General features: G+C 51.6%; 1 protein-coding gene across 5 annotated transcripts; it reads left to right on the top strand.

The window, feature by feature from the left end:
- Window positions 1-862: 862 nt before the first annotated feature.
- On the top strand, window positions 863-14,146 carry LOC132807123 (zinc finger protein 239-like). Of its 5 annotated transcripts, none has more exons than XR_009641929.1 (2): window positions 863-915; window positions 5,159-5,613. XR_009641929.1 is itself a non-coding variant. In XM_060821430.1 (2 exons), exon 2 carries the CDS (start codon window positions 11,222-11,224, stop codon window positions 12,149-12,151), a length of 930 nt encoding a protein of 309 aa, XP_060677413.1. In that variant the 5' UTR covers window positions 865-921; window positions 10,934-11,221; the 3' UTR covers window positions 12,152-14,146. The 5 variants fall into 5 exon arrangements, 3 of the variants coding, with proteins under 3 accessions (XP_060677413.1, XP_060677414.1, XP_060677415.1); XM_060821430.1 differs by lacking the exon at window positions 5,159-5,613 and adding an exon at window positions 10,934-14,146 and having other exon boundaries at window positions 865-921; XR_009641928.1 differs by having other exon boundaries at window positions 867-921.
- Window positions 14,147-15,836: the final 1,690 nt, after the last annotated feature.

Below are 15,836 nucleotides of genomic sequence, written 5' to 3'. Positions count from 1 at the left end.
TTTTACCCCATTAAAGTCAGCTTTGCCCAGTTTATCGTTTGTATCCCCGGACTGTTCAATATACTCTCCATAATCGCCAGCCTAAACCTAATGATACAATGATCACAATCCCTAAACGCTCACCGACTGACGCTTGGGGCCCACCTCATTTTCAAGGACCAGTATCAGTCGTGCCTCCTTTCCTGTTTGACTGAAAACGTACTTTTGAATCAAAATACTGGACCCCCAACCCGAATTTTAAGGGCCCCTACACCAAGTGGACTGCGACAATTCCCAACTCAGGCGACTGACTGTGTGGAGTTTGCACATTCTCTCCGTGTCTGCGTGGGTTTCCTCCGGGTGCTCCGGTTTCCTCCCAAAGTCCAAAGATGTGTGGATCAGGTGAATTGGACATGCTAAATTGCCCGTAGTGTTAGGTAAGGGGTAAATGCATGGGTGGGTTGCGCTTCGGCGGGTCGGTGTGGACTTGTTGGGCCGAAGGGCCTGTTTCCACACTGTAAGCAATCTAATCTAATCTAATTCAACAAAGCAGCTCAATGACACCTCCTCTTGGATGAGTAGGGGTGTGCAATAAATGCTGCCCAGCCGGCAGAGCCCAGATCCCCTTGATGAAGAAAATATGTTGCAGAATATTCTCGTGGAAACACTTTAGAGAACTCCTGCCCGTGACGTTGCCGGTATTCTGGTAAAATTACGTGTCCTATTTCACCGATTGCCACCTCCGTCTCGCTTCACACATCCCGGCGCAAAATGAAAGCACTCATGGCGGGGTGTTTACCCACCACCCCCCGCGGCGGTGAATATCGCCTATGCAGGCGGCAGGAGGGGCTGCGCGCGTGCGCAGTCCCACCCAGCGTGCGCAGCGACGGCGATCACAGCGAGCGGACGCGCCGACTTCTCGCTCTTCGGCGGACGGTGAGGGTACGGCACCGCGCGGGGAGCGCCGGAGGCGGCGGGCGGACCGGGAGGGGTTGTAAACGCTTACCGAACGCCCCTGGCCTCGATCGGCGGTCCGGGGCTCCCGCGCTGGGGATCCCCCGGGGGCCGTTTTTTCCCCGGGATCAGCTCCGGCTGAGCGGCCGCCATCTTGGATCCGCGGGGGGGGGGGTGGTGGTGGGGAGGGGGAAGCAGTGCGCATGTGTGACCGCCTTGGGTGACGTAACAGAGGGGGGAGGGGCTGGGTGCTGCTGATTTGGAAGCCGCCCCACGGGGTCCTAGCGCCGGGGTCTATCAAGGGTTCCACCAGCAATTGTCATCAGCTCTCCAGGTGGCAGCTCATGGAGGACTCCAGGGGGCCATGTGTTTCATCAGGGTGAGAGGTTGTTGCCCCCCTTTTTGTGTTCGTTATTGGAAGGAGTTGCGTCGTTACATCACAACACGTAGAGCATAACATTCTAGGAAACAGGAGTGGGCCATTCGGCCCATTTGGAGCTGAAAATGGTGTTGCTGGAAAAGCGCAGCAGGTCAGGCAGCATCCAAGGAGCAGCGGAGTCGGCGTACCGGGCACGAGCCCCTCTTCGGGAATGTACACAGAAAGTATGTGACACAGAGGGTGATCGACGTCTGGAATGCATTGCCAGCAGAAGTAGAGGCAGGGACGGTAGATTCATTTAAGGTGCATCTGGACGGAGGGGGAGATCCAAGATGGCAGCGACCCAGCAAGTCTGAGTCTGTAGTGCTCTGACCAAGACTCAGGCATTTTCAGCTCTGATCCCCAGCATCTGCAGTCCTCACTTTCTCCATTTTTGGCCCTTTATGGGTCAGCTCCACCGTCCAATAAGAACGCGGCCGATCTTTTCCTGGCCTCAGCTCCAGTTACCCGCCCTCCCTCCATAGCCCTGAATTCCTTCACTGTTCAAAAATGTCTCTGTCTTAGAGTCACCGAGTACAGCACGGAAACAGACCCTTCGGTCCAACCCGTCCGTGCCGACCCAGATATCCCAACCCACTCAAGTCCCACCTGCCAGCACCCGGCCCATGTCCCTCCAAACCCTTCCTATTCATATACCCGTCCAGATGCCTTCTAGATGTTGCAATTGTACCAGCCTCCACCACTTCCTCTGGCAGCTCATTCCATACACGTACCACCCTCTGTGTGAGAAAGTTGCTCCTTAGGTCCCTTTTAAATCTTTCCCCTCTCACCGTAAACCTATGCCCTCTAGTTTTGGACTCCCCCACCCCAGGGAAAAGACCTTGTCTATTTATCCAATCCGTGCCCCTCATGATTTTATAAATCTCTGAGGTCACCCCCTCAGCCACTGACACTCCAGGGAAATCAGCCCCAGCCTGTTAAGCCTCTCCCTGTACGTCAAATCCTCCAACCCTGGCAAACATCCTTGTAAACCTTTTCTGGGCCCTTTCAAATTTCACAACATCTTTCCGAAAATGGCCTAACCAAAGACCTGCACAGCTGCAACATGACCTCCCGACTCCTGTACTCAATACTCTGACCAATAAAGGAAAGCATACCAAACGCTGCCTTCACTATCCTATCCACCTGCAACTCCACTTTCAAGGAGCTATGAACCTGCACTCCAAGGTCTCTTTGTTCAGCAACACTCCCTGGGACCTTACCATTAAGTGTATAAGTCCTGCTAAGATTTGCTTTCCCAAAATGCAGCACCTTGCATTTATCTAGATTAAACTCCATCTGCCACTTCTCAGCCCATTGGCCCATCTGGTCCGGATCCTGTTATAATCTGAGATTACCTTCTTCACTGTCCACTACACTTCCCAATTTTGGTGTCATCAGCAAACTTATTTACTTTACCTCTTATGTTCACATCCAAATCAGTGAGCTTTAAAAACATTCACTGAGGGAGCCTCAACTACTTCACTGAGAAGGGAACTCCATTGATTTACAACCCTCTGGTTTAGATTACTTAGTGTGGAAACAGGCCCAACAAGTCCACACCGACCCTCCCATCCAGACCCATTCCCCTATATTTACCCCTTCACCTAACACTGCGGGCAATTTAGCATGGCCAATTTACCCTAACCTGCACATTTCTGGAATGTGGGAGGAAACTCACGCAGACACGGGGAGAACGTGCAAACTCCACACAGACAGACCGTCGCCTGAGGCGGGAATTGAACCCGGGTCTCTGGCGCCGTGAGGCAGCAGTGCTAACCACTGTGCCGCCCATCAGTTCCTTCTCAGTTTTGTTGTAAATCTGCTGCCCCTAACTTTTACACCCAGTTTGAACTGGAGCAGTTCATCGACTTCGCCCACCCCTTCCTCTCCGCCCTCAAATTCACTCGGTCCGTCTCGGACACTTGCCTCCCTTTTCTTGACCTCTCCATTTCCGTTTCCAGCCGGACGTTAACTACTAGTTAAGAAAATGACATTGCGAGTTGTAATTACGTCGCCAGTTGAGAAAATTACATCGGGTAGTTAGTCATCCTCTCTCCTTTAACCAAGCAAGAATATTCTGCATTGGCGCTAAAACAGCTCAGCGCCTAAGTAATGAGTGCCAAAACAGTTGAGAGCCAAAATTGCGGGGCTAAATGATCAGCGCCTAAAGGGCGGTGCCACATAGTCCCATTCTGCCTCTTGAACTGTCCAACCTGTCAATCGTCCTTCCCACCTATCCGTTCCACCCACCCTACCGACCTATCACGATTACTCGCCACCGCTCACCTTCCCAGCCCCAGCCCCCCACCCCGCCTCACTTATCTCACCCTTCCCCCTCCACATTCTTTAAGAAGGGCTTCTGTCTGAAACATTGACTCCCCTGCTCCTCGGATGCTGTGCTTCACTAGAACCACGCTTTTCAACTCGTCCACGCTGACCAGATAGTCAAAATTAATCACGTCCAAATCTGCCAGCACTTGGACCAGATTCCTCTAAACCCCTACCTATTTGTGTACCTGTCCAGATGCCTTTTAAATGTTGCAATTGTACTAGCCTCCAGCACTTCCTCTGGCAGCTTGAGTTGGGAGGCCATAAAGTCTGGTTGAAGATTTGTAGCTCGGGTGTCCGTTGTTGTGGTTCTGTTCGCCGAGCTGGAAGAAACATCAAAGCAGCACTTCACAGGAGGCTAGCCAGGGAACGAAACGTTTGCAGCAAAAACTTCCAGCTCGGCGAACTTAACCACAACATTGGGAGGCCATGTTGTGGCTGTACAGGGCGTTAGTGAGGCCACTGTTGGAATATTGCGCACAATTCTGGTCTCCTTCCTATCGGAAGGATGTTTTGAAAGGTGAAAGGGTTCGGAGAAGATTTACAAGGATGTTGCCAGGGTTGGAGGGTTTGTGCTACAGGGAGAGGCTGAATAGGCTGGGGCTGTTTTCCCTGGAGCGTCGGAGGCTGAGGGGTGACCTTACAGAGGTTTATAAAATCATGAGGGGGCACGGATAGGATAAATAGACAAAGTCTTTTCCCCAGAGTAGGGGGGAGTCCAGAACTAGAGGGGCATAGGTTTAGGGTGAGAGGGGAAAGATATCAAAGGGACCTAAGGGGCACTTTCTCACACAGAGGGTAGTGCGTGTGTGGAATGAGCTGCCAGAGGAAGTGGTGGAGGTTGGTCCAATGACAACATTTAAAAGGCATCTGGATGGGGACACGAATAGGAAGGGTTGAAGAGGGATATGGGCCAAGTGCTGGCAAAAGGGACAAGATTAATTTCGGATATCTGGTCAGCATGGACGAGTTGGACCAAAGGGTCTGATTCCGTGCTGTACATCTCCATGACTGTGTGACATGCGCCACCCTTTGCATGAAAACGTTGCTCCTTGGGGACCAATTTAGATCTTTTTCCCCTCTCATCACCAGCCTGTGCCCTCTAGTTTTGGAATCCTCTCCCCTTCCCGCTGTTCACCCCGGCCGTGCCGCTTACGATTTCATTCGGTCGCCCCCCTCAGCCTCCGGGGAAAACAGCCCCAGCCTGCTCGACCTCTTTCTGAAACCTCCGACCCTGGCAACATCCTCGGAGATCTTTTCTGCCCCTTCTGGAGTTGCCCGGCGTCTTTTCTGAAGCGGGGGGGGGGGGGGCCAGAATTTAGTTTGAGAGGCTGCCTCTGCTTACCTTGGGACCCTGTTACTGAATTCAGCTTGCTTCGGCTGTTCAGGACTGCAGAGGGAGGAAAGGGTTGTTTCCTCTGTTGTGAGTTTCCGTCCTGAAATGATCACAGTCCTGACGCCCAACTCTTTTTACAGAGGAAAATCACGGGAGACGGAAACCAAGCATCTGACTGATTCACTCAGTCCGTCGGGTGCTGAAGATCATTGAGGTCTTTGAGTGTGGGAAGAGAGATGTTTGTTGTGTCTGCAGGAGAAGGTTTAAGAGATCTGTGTTTGGAAAGGCACTGATGCGCACACCGCCTCTGAGGAGCAGGAGAATCGGCGTTCTGGGCAGTTGTCCTTCACGCTCAAAGCGAGTATGTTTCAGCCCACTGGCCGGGGAAGAGACTTTGGCGTAGCCTGAGAAACGTCGCACAGAGGAGGAAAGGAACGGCGAGAGAGAGAGAGAAAAAGAAACATGTTCTGAGCGTGGAGGTGGCTTCGACTGACCGTCCAACCTGGAGCAGCACGAGGACACCCCTGCCGCAGAGAAACCCTGGAAATGCGGGTTCTGTGGGAAGGAGTTCAATTATCCGTCTGAGCTGGGGATCCACCAGCGGGCGCACACCGGGGAGAGGCCGTTCACCTGCACCGAGTGCGGCACAGGGTTCTCCCGTCTCTCCAACCTGCTGCGGCACCGGCTCGTCCACTCCGACGTGCGGACGTTCAAGTGCCCCGACTGCGAGAAGGGCTTCAAGAGCAGCAGCGACCTGCAGAAGCACCGGCGGGTCCACACCGGGGAGCGGCCGTTCGTCTGCGCCGCCTGCGGCAAGGGCTTCACCTGCTCCTCCAACCTGCTGAAGCACCGGCGCACCCACACCGGGGAGCGGCCGTTCGTCTGCTCGGTGTGCGGCAAGGGCTTCACCGGCTCCTTCACCCTGCTCCAGCACCAGCAGGTCCACACGGCAGAGAAGCCCTTCGCCTGCTCTGAGTGCGGGAAGGGCTTCACCCGGGCCTTCACGCTGCAGGCCCACCAGCGGGTGCACACCGGGGAGAGGCCGTTCACCTGCCCCGTGTGCGGGAAGGGGTACACCCGCTCCTCCCACCTCCTGAGACACCAGGTGGATCACGACTGACCGCGGGGGGGGCGTGGGGAGTTGTGGGTCACGTCCACTTGGAGGTGCGTAAGAAATGTGTCTCCGTCACTCATCGTTTTCTCATCGGTTCAGAGCTCCTAGGCAGAGAACGGAAGAATTATCCCAACTGTGTTTAGCGTCAGTGAATGTGTCAAATTTGCTTCGGATCAGAAATAGGGTAATGTAGTACGACCAATCCACCCTAACCTGCACATCCCTGGGCACTATGGGTAATTTAGCACGGCCAATCCACCCTAACCTGCACATCCCTGGGCACTATGGGTAATTTAGCATGGCCAATCCACCCTAACCTGCACATTCCTGGGCACTATGGGTAATTTAGCATGGCCAATCCACCCTAACCTGCACATCCCTGGGCACTATGGGTAATTTAGCATGGCCAATCCACCCTAACCTGCACATCCCTGGGCACTATGGGTAATTTAGCATGGCCAATCCACCCTAACCTGCACATCTCTGGGCACTATGGGTAATTTAGCACGGCCAATCCACCCTAACCTGCACATTCCTGGGCACTATGGGTAATTTAGCATGGCCAATCCACCCTAACCTGCACATCCCTGGGCACTATGGGTAATTTAGCATGGCCAATCCACCCTAACCTGCACATCTCTGGGCACTATGGGTAATTTAGCATGGCCAATCCACCCTAACCTGCACATCCCTGGGCACTATGGGTAATTTAGCATGGCCAATCCACCCTAACCTGCACATCCCTGGGCACTATGGGTAATTTAGCACGGCCAATCCACCCTAACCTGCACATCCCTGGACACTATGGATAATTTAGTACTGCAAATCCACCCTAACCTGCACATCCCTCGGCATTATGGGTAACCTAGCACGGACAATTCATCCTAACCTGCACACCCCTGGGCACTATGGGTAATTTAGCACGGCTGATCCCCCCTCACCTGCACATCTCTGGGCACTATGGGTAATTTAGCATGGCCAATTCCCCCTACCTGCACATCCCTGGGCACTATTGGTAATTTAGCATGGCCAATCCACCCTAACCTGGACATCTTTGGATTGTGGGAGGAAACCGGAGCACCCGGAGGAAACCCACACAGACACGGCGGGAGAATGTGCACGGTGGGGGAAGTAGGCCATTTAGCCCTTGGGAGTTGGCTCTGCCATTCAATATAATCATGGCTGATCATCCCCTGTTCTTGCTTTCTCTTCCATACCTTTTGGATTCCCTTCAACCCTAAGAACTAAAAAGACAAGAGCACTACTTACACAGTTAAAAGTAGGGGCTTGGGTTAAGCTGTAGAACAAATGGACCAAGGGGTTCAGGTACATATTCAATTCTTTTGAAGTTTGCTTCCCATATCATCAGGGTGGCTAAGAAGGTGCTTAGCACGCTTGCCTCAGACCATTGATTATGGGAATCGGGACATCGTGTTGAGGTTGTACGGGACGTTGGTGAGGTCTTTTCTGGAGTACCATACCCAGTTCCAGTAGCCCTGTTCCTGGTGGGATATTATTAAGCTGCAGGGGGTGCAGAAGACACTTACCGGGATGTTGCTGGGATCGGAGGGTTTGAGTTATCAGGAGAGGCTAGGGCTGCTTACACTGGAGTGTAGGAGGTTGAGAGGCGACCTTATAGAGGTTAACAAAATACTGAGGGGTGTAGATAAGGTGACTGATGGGTGTCCTTACCCTGGGATTTCAAGGCTGAGGGGGTACATTTTTTACGATGTGACGAGAAAGATTTGAAAAAAGACACGAGGGGTAATTTTGTTTTTGAACTCGAGAAACTTTCAGAGGGTTCAGAAAAGATTTTGCCGGAGTTGATGAGCTTGAGCTAAAGGGAGAGGCTGAATAGGCTGGGGCTGTTTTCCCTGGAGCGTCGGAGGCTGAGAGGTGACCTTTATAGAGATTTATAATATCATGAGGGGTGTGGATAAAGGTGTCTTTGCCCAGGAGTCATAGGTTGAAGGTGACTAGAGAAAAGATTTAAAAAAGACATGAAAAGCAATTTTATTTTAACACCGAGTAGTCCGTGTGTGGAATAAACCTGCAGAGGAAGTGGTAGATGTGAGTACAGTTACAACGTTTAAAAGACATTTTGGATAAGTACATAAATAAGAAATGTTTGGAGGGATATGAGCCAACTGCAGGCAGATGGGACTGGTTTGGTTTGGGATTGTGGTTGGCATGGACTTGTTTGAACTGTCCGTTTCCCTGCTGTGTGCCGTGAGCTGTGGCTGTTAATCAATGAGTCAACGGCTTCATTAGAGTAAACCAGCAACCCTGTGTCTTCCACAAGCAAGCAAAGATTATCTCCAAGTACGGAACCTTGGTCAGATGGGCCAAGGGGTGGCAAATGTAGTTCACTTTAGATCAATGTAAGGTATTGCATTCCGGAAAGGCAAACCAGGGCAGGGCTTATACACTTAACGGTAAGACCCTGGGGAGTGTTACCCAACAAAGAGTGCAGGTTCAAAGCTCCTTGAAAGTGGACTAGCTGGTAGGCAGAATGGTGACGAAGGCGCGTTTGGTGTGCTTGCCTTCATGGGTCAGCACTTTGAGCAAAGGAAGTGGCACGTCACGAGGCATCTGTACAGGGCATTGGTGAGGCCACTTTTGGAATACTGCGTCCAATTGCAATTGCCTTTCGGGTTTTTAGGGAGGTTAGAGATTCAGTGAATGGAGTTATAGGCTCACAATTAAGTCATTTTAATCTGTAGTTAGAGGCTATTTGTCTGCAATAAATAGCATTTGGTGTTAAGTTGAGGAAACAAGTCTGTGCTTTCTGTCAATCTGGTTCTGAGGGATGGGCAAATTGGGAAATTCTGCATGCTTTTGAAAATCTTTTTATGTCTGTAACGTCTCTGGGAAATGGGTTCTCTGACTTCCAGTGTGCTGCACTAGTGAGGTGTAACAATATTGCTCACCGCATCATATCGTAGGTATAAATGCATACTATTAATCAGAGAATCCCCAGTGTGGAAGCAGGCCATTCACCCCATCTAGCCCATTCCCACCCTCTGAAAAGCATCCCACCCTAAACACCTCACCCCCCCCACCCCATCCCTACACTTCCCATGGCTAATTCCTGGGCAATTTTGCATGGGCAATTCATCTAATCTGCACGTTTGAAATTTAATGGAGAATTTGGGGGAAAAACAAACACTAGCAATTGCGACTACCCCTTTACCTGAGCAGATCTTCAATTCCTTTGAATTCAGCAGGTTTGGCAGCCTCTGTGGGGTGAAAGCAGAGTTACCAGATCTGCTGAGTTTCTCCAGCAATTTCTGCTTTTGCATGAGAACTTCGCAGTCCTTTGCATTTATTATTACAGATTCTCAGTCAAAAATGAAGCGATTTCTCTTCGACTATAAATGCGTCGCCTCTCTATTTTCACGCCATGGTAATTAGATCAGAAAAGTGAGACCTTAGACAGGATTATTTGCGTTAGAAACATTTTTTTTTGTGAAGGAAAATCATGATTGCAGAAAAATGCCCAGCATTTCACCCTGAGCAAGTCCAGCACTAATCCCCAGCTGCAGAGTCCCACTCCTTCCTAAATCCTGAGAGTAGGTGGGAAAGGTACTGGAAATTGACTTACTGATGGATGTTGCACAGAGGAGGAAGGTTCAGTCGATGTGAAACGTTAAAATAAGAACCCTGCGCTGCACGAAATCAAACTTGGACGGAAGGGTTTTCATTGCAAAAGTCACCCCACTACTTGAGCTGGAGAACAGCGCAGGCGCAGTGCGGATCCACTGTGGCTGGGGGGGGACAGTCCCGGAGCGGGCGCCGTCGCGTGGGAGCAGGCGAAGGTCCCCTGGAGCCGGTTGCCCTGGAAACCATTGTCGCTGGTTGAACAGTGGGAGGGGGCGGGGCGTGCGACGTCACCGCCGACCGCTCCGCTTCCCGATGGTCGCTCGAGGCGGTCTCCCGCGTTCCATTTCGGACGTCACAACGCGGAAGTGGCCCGGTCAATGTCAGAGTGAAACTCTCCACCTCTCTGTGTCACGTCTGGGAGCAAGGCAATGCCTCTTTCAAATTGCTCTCTCACCCTGGGGGGAAGACTGGTCACTTGCATTAGCTGAAGTGAATCCAGGGAGCGGGCAGGCTCTGCAAAGGTCGGTTGATTTATCTCCTTTTTCCATTCATTGCTCCCTCAGCTTGATGCATTAATTTGTCTGGCTAAAGTAAGTTCTCCCCCTCCCTCCACGATGATCTCAGCGAGTCTCTCTTTCCCCCCCCCCCCCCCTTTGCACCCCTCAAGTTTTCCTCTGGCTAAAAGAATGGCCTGTTTCCTAAAGTTCACAACTTTAATGGGGTAGTTTCTCATTTGAGTAATCTGTCAATTAATAAGACAATTAAGACTGGTGTTACCTGGTGTATATTTGACACATTATTTGTGATTTGCAGAGCTTCATTTATAATGATTTCTAGTCTTTTGAGAGTCATAAATCTACACAATAATAGGATGCCTATTTCTTTCAAATGCTTATCCAATTTTATTTTCTAATAACTTATCACCCCCAATTCCAACAACCGTGTAGTCAGTGAGTTCCAAACGATTCTAAATTACTGCTGAAATAATGATCTCCTCACATCCCGTATGCATCTTTAATCAAAAACAGTGTGTAATGATCACTTTTTAAAATTAAATAACACACACACACACATAATATGAACTCCAATAACACTTACATACATATATGAATTTCTAATGCTCAATTTTTACATATATATGTAATATGAATTTCTATCCTGTACTGAAAGTGATAACTTGTGTAAATTCCTTTTACAGGCTGATTGAAGGGGAGGATTCACACTCTGTACAAATATTACATCGATATCTTATGGAGTCACTCAATTCATTGGAGTGGAGTATCACCAGCATTTAAATCAAGAAAAAGGAAATATTTGTCTGTTGTGTCTGCATCAACAGGGTTTAAACATCAGTGAGACTGAAGGGGTCCCACAGTGTTCCAGTGCACTCTGAGCATTACATCGTTCACACTGAGGAAAGACTTACCGTGGTTCGGAGTGTTGGCACTGATCATCCGGGCTGGAGAGACGCAAGGTCACCCACGCCATGGACAAACCGTGGAAATGTGGGGACTGTGGGAAGGGATTTTTGTCACCCTCTGCCCTAGCGATTCACCGACGCACTCACACCGGGGAGAGGCCGTTCACCTGCTGCATGTGCGGCAATGGGTTCACTCACCTGTCCCACTTGGAGATCCACCAGCGGGTCCACACCGGGGAGCGGCCGTTCCGCTGCTCCGTGTGCGGCAAGGGCTACACCCAGTCGTCCCACCTGATCACCCACCAGCAGGTCCACACCGGGGAGAGGCCGTTCCGCTGCTCGGAGTGCGGGAAGGGCTTCACCCAGTCATCTCACCTGATCACCCACCAGCGGGTGCACACCGGGGAGCGGCCGTTCCACTGCTCCGAGTGCGGCAAGGGCTTTGTTCAGTCGTCCCACCTGATCACCCACCAGCGGGTGCACACCGGGGAGAGGCCGTTCTGCTGCTCGGAGTGCGGCAAGGCCTTCGCTCAGCCGTCTCAGCTGCGGCTGCACCAGCGGGTGCACAGCGGGGAGAGGCCATTCGGCTGCTCCGAGTGCGGCAAGGGCTTCCGCGAGCTGGCCAGCCTGGAGAAGCACCGGGCGGCCCACTCCGGCGAGCGGCGTTTCGCCTGCCCCGCCTGCGGGTTTCAGTTCGCCCGGCCCACCGACCTGGAGCAGCACCGGATGGCGCACACCGGGGAGCGGCCGTTCACCTGCTCCTCCTGCGGGAAGGCCTTCACCCGCTCGGCCAGCCTCCTGGCCCACCGCCGGGTCCACACCGGGGAGCGGCCCTTCGCCTGCCTGGTCTGCGGGAAGGGCTTCGCCGACGCCTCCACCCTTTGGAAGCACCGGCGCATCCACACGGGGGAGAGACCGTTCGCCTGCCCCGTGTGCGGGAAAGCCTTCACTCGCTCGTCTCACCTCCGGCGACACCAGCAGGTTCACTCCGAGTAGAGGCCGCTGAGCACGGGAAAGGAATTTGTTGCTTTATCCAGCCTGAAGAAAGACCGTCAAGTCCCTACCTGGGAGAGAGACCGATAGTTCTAATCAGCACAAGATGGGTTCGACTGAGTCATTCAACTTGCGATGATTTAAGCACAGGTTGCTGCTCTGACAATGGCGTTTCTTGCAGTTATTTTTCTCAACTGGTTCAGACATGTTATGATTTGATGTGTTTTAAGGTTGTCACGTGTACCGAGATACAGTGAAAAGTGTTGTTTTGTGTGCTACACAGGCATATCGTACCGTACAAAGTCTCAGGGTAGCAGGGCAGAATATACAATGTTACAACTGAAGAGAGAGAGAGAGGTCAGCATTAACATTTGAGAGGTTTGCTCAAAAGTCTGAAAACAATGAGGAAGGAGCTGTCCCTGAGTATGTTAATATGGGGAAGGAGCTGTTCCTGAATCTGTTAGTGCAGGGAAGGAGCTGTTCCTGAATCTGTTAGTGCAGGGAAGGAGCTGTTCCTGAATCGGTTAGTGCGGGGAAGGAGCTGTTCCTGAATCTGTTAGTCCGGGGAACGAGCTGTTCCTGAATCTGTTAGTGCAGGGAAGGAGCTGTTCCTGAATCTGTTAGTGCGGGGAAGGAGCTGTTCCTGAATCTGTTAGTCCGGGGAAGGAGCTGTTCCTGAATCGGTTAGTGCGGGGAAGGAGCTGTTCCTGAATCGCTTAGTGCGGGGAAGGAGCTGTTCCTGAATCGGTTAGTGCGGGGAAGGAGCTGTTCCTGAATCGGTTAGTGTGGGGAAGGAGTTGTTCCTGAATCTGTTAGTGCGGGGAAGGAGCTGTTCCTGAATCTGTTAGTGTGGGGAAGGAGTTGTTCCTGAATCTGTTAGTGCGGGGAAGGAGCTGTTCCTGAATCTGTTAGTGCAGGGAAGGAGCTGTTCCTGAATCTGTTAGTGCGGGGAAGAAGCTGTTCCTGACTCTGTTAGTGCGGGGAAGGAGCTGGTCCTGAATCTGTTAGTGCGGGGAAGGAGCTGTTCCTGAATCTGTTAGTGCGGGGAAGGAGCTGTTCCTGAATCTGTTAGTGCGGGGAAGGAGCTGTTCCTGAATCTGTTAGTGCGGGGAAGGAGCTGTTCCTGAATCTGTTAGTGCGGGGAAGGAGCTGTTCTTGAATCTGTTAGTCCGGGGAAGGAGCTGTTCCTGAATCTGTTAGTCCGGGGAAGGAGCTGTTCCTGAATCAGTTTAGTACGGGGAAGGAGCTGTTCCTGAGTATGTTGGTACAGGGAAGAGGCTGTTCTTGAATCTGTTAGCACTGGGAACAAGCTGCTCCAGAATCTTTTTGTATGTGTTTTCAAAGTTTTCTATCTTCTGCCCAATGGAAGAGAGTATAACTGGGAATGGGAAGTATCTTTGATTAGATTGGTTGCTTTCCCAGGGCAACAGGAAGTATAGATGCAGTCAATGGATGGAAATCTGGTTTGTGTGACAGGCTGTGTTCACAACTCTCTCTGGAGTGTTTTGCAAGCTTGGGTAAAGCAGTTGCCCTGTGACGCATTTGTCTGGACCTGGACCCAGATATCCTGGCCCAGAGGGAGGAACTTTACTGCTGTTGTCACAAGAGCTTCCCCAGGCATTAATTGTAGATATTTTCCAATTAGCTTGTTGAGGGAAAGTTAGTTCACACCTCCCTGTCTCAGAGATAGGAACATACCACTGCTCTACTTGTGCCCTCTGGGCATTAATTGCATTGACTGAGATTAATAGTATTCCCCAGTGATTCAGTGGTTACTTGATCACATTGTGTGGAATAAGTTGAAAATGTGTTGCTGGTTAAAGCACAGCAGGTTAGGCAGCATCCAAGGAACAGGAAATTCGACGTTTCGGGCATAAGCCCTTCATCAGGAATGAGAAGAGTGTGCCAAGCAGGCTAAGATAAAAGGTAGGGAGGAAGGACTCGGGGGAGGGGCGATGGAGATGTGATAGGTGGAAGGAGGTCAAGGTGAGGGTGATAGGCTGGAGTGGGGTGGGGGCGGAGAGGTCAGGAAGAAGATTGCAGGTTAGGAGGGCGGTGCTGAGTTGAGGGAACCGACTGAGACAAGGTGGGGGGAGGGGAAATGAGGAAACTGGAGAAATCTGAGTTCATCCCTTGTGGTTGGAGGGTTCCCAGGCGGAAGATGAGGCGCTCCTCCTCCAGCCGTCGTGTTGTTATGTTCTGCCGGTGGAGGAGTCCAAGGACCTGCATGTCCTCGGTGGAGTGGGAGGGAGAGTTAAAGTGTTGAGCCACGGGGTGGTTGGGTTGGTTGGTCCGGGCGTCCCTGAGGTGTTCTCTGAAGCGTTCCGCAAGTAAGCGGCCCGTCTCCCCAATGTAGAGGAGGCCACATCGGGTGCAGCGGATGCAATAGATGATGTGTGTGGAGGTACAGGTGAACTTGTGGCGGATATGGAAGGATCCCTTGGGGCCTTGGAGGGAAATGAGGGAGGAGGTGTGGGCGCAAGTTTTACATTTCCTGCAGTTGCAGGGGAAGGTGCCGGGGGTGGAGGATGGGTTGGTGGGGGGTGTGGACCTGACGAGGGAGTCACGAAGGGAGTGGTCTTTGCGGAATGCTGATAGGGGAGGGGAGGGAAATATATCCCTGGTGGTGGGGTCCGTTTGGAGGTGGCGGAAATGACGGCGGATGATACGTTGTATGCGGAGGTTGGTGGGGTGGTAGGTGAGAACCAGTGGGGTTCTGTCTTGGTGGCGGTTGGAGGAGCGGGGCTCAAGAGCGGAGGAGCGGGAAGTGGAGGAGATGTGGTGGAGGGCATCGTCGATCACGTTTGGGGGGAATCTGCGGTCCTTGAAGAAGGAGGCCATCTGGGCTGTGCGGTGTTGGAACTGGTCCTCCTGGGAGCAGATGCGGCGGGGATGAAGGAATTGGAAATATGGGATGGAGTTTTTACAGGGGGCAGGGTGGGAGGAGGTGTAGTCCAGATAGCTGTGGGAGTCAGTCGGTTTATAGTAGATGTCTGTGTTGAGTCGGTCGCCCGAGATAGAAATGGAAAGGTCTAGGAAGGGGAGGGAGGAGTCTGAGACAGTCCAGGTGAATTTGAGGTCGGGATGGAAGGTGTTAGTAAAGTTGATGAACTGTTCAACCTCCTCGTGGGAGCACGAGGCAGCGCCGATACAGTCATCGATGTAGCGGAGGAAAAGGTGGGGGGTGGTGCCAGTGTAGTTGCGGAAGATGGACTGTTCCACATATCCTACGAAGAGACAGGCATTGTGTGGAATGCAGTCAGGAGGTGCATGTGGGAATTCCTTGCATTGGGATAAGAAATGTTTTCAGAAAGGTTTATTGCAACAATGAAGTGTCGACAGTATTAGTCAGTTAGTTTATGAATCGCTGTAAGCTTTATTCATAGTCGTCGGGTCAGACAGAACTCGGGTTTTGCTGGACACGAAGGCACTTTTTGTCAGAGTTGTTCTTTCTCGTCTCTCATCTTTTTATCGCATCATCTCGACAATTCACAAACAACCCCAAAATAAAGGGAAAGCACCATTTACACTATATATGTGAGAGGAGATTTCGGTGAGAATTGGCAAATAAAATGAAACGTAAACTCAAGGAAAATCAAATTCATGTAAATGAAATAATCCTATCGAGTCATACAGCACGGAATCTGACCCTTCTGCCCAACTAGCCCATGCCGACTGTAATCCCAAA

This window comes from Hemiscyllium ocellatum, assembly GCF_020745735.1.
Source record: "Hemiscyllium ocellatum isolate sHemOce1 chromosome 27 unlocalized genomic scaffold, sHemOce1.pat.X.cur. SUPER_27_unloc_1, whole genome shotgun sequence".
Classification (NCBI taxonomy): domain Eukaryota; kingdom Metazoa; phylum Chordata; class Chondrichthyes; order Orectolobiformes; family Hemiscylliidae; genus Hemiscyllium; species Hemiscyllium ocellatum.
Note: the sequence above shows the minus strand (reverse complement) of the source record. Positions and strands in the feature narration are given on the sequence as shown.

Excerpts from the sequence above, each read along its gene's own strand:
- LOC132807123 (XM_060821430.1), top strand. The coding sequence starts at position 11,222 with ATGGACAAACCGTGGAAATGTGGGGACTGTGGGAAGGGATTTTTGTCA.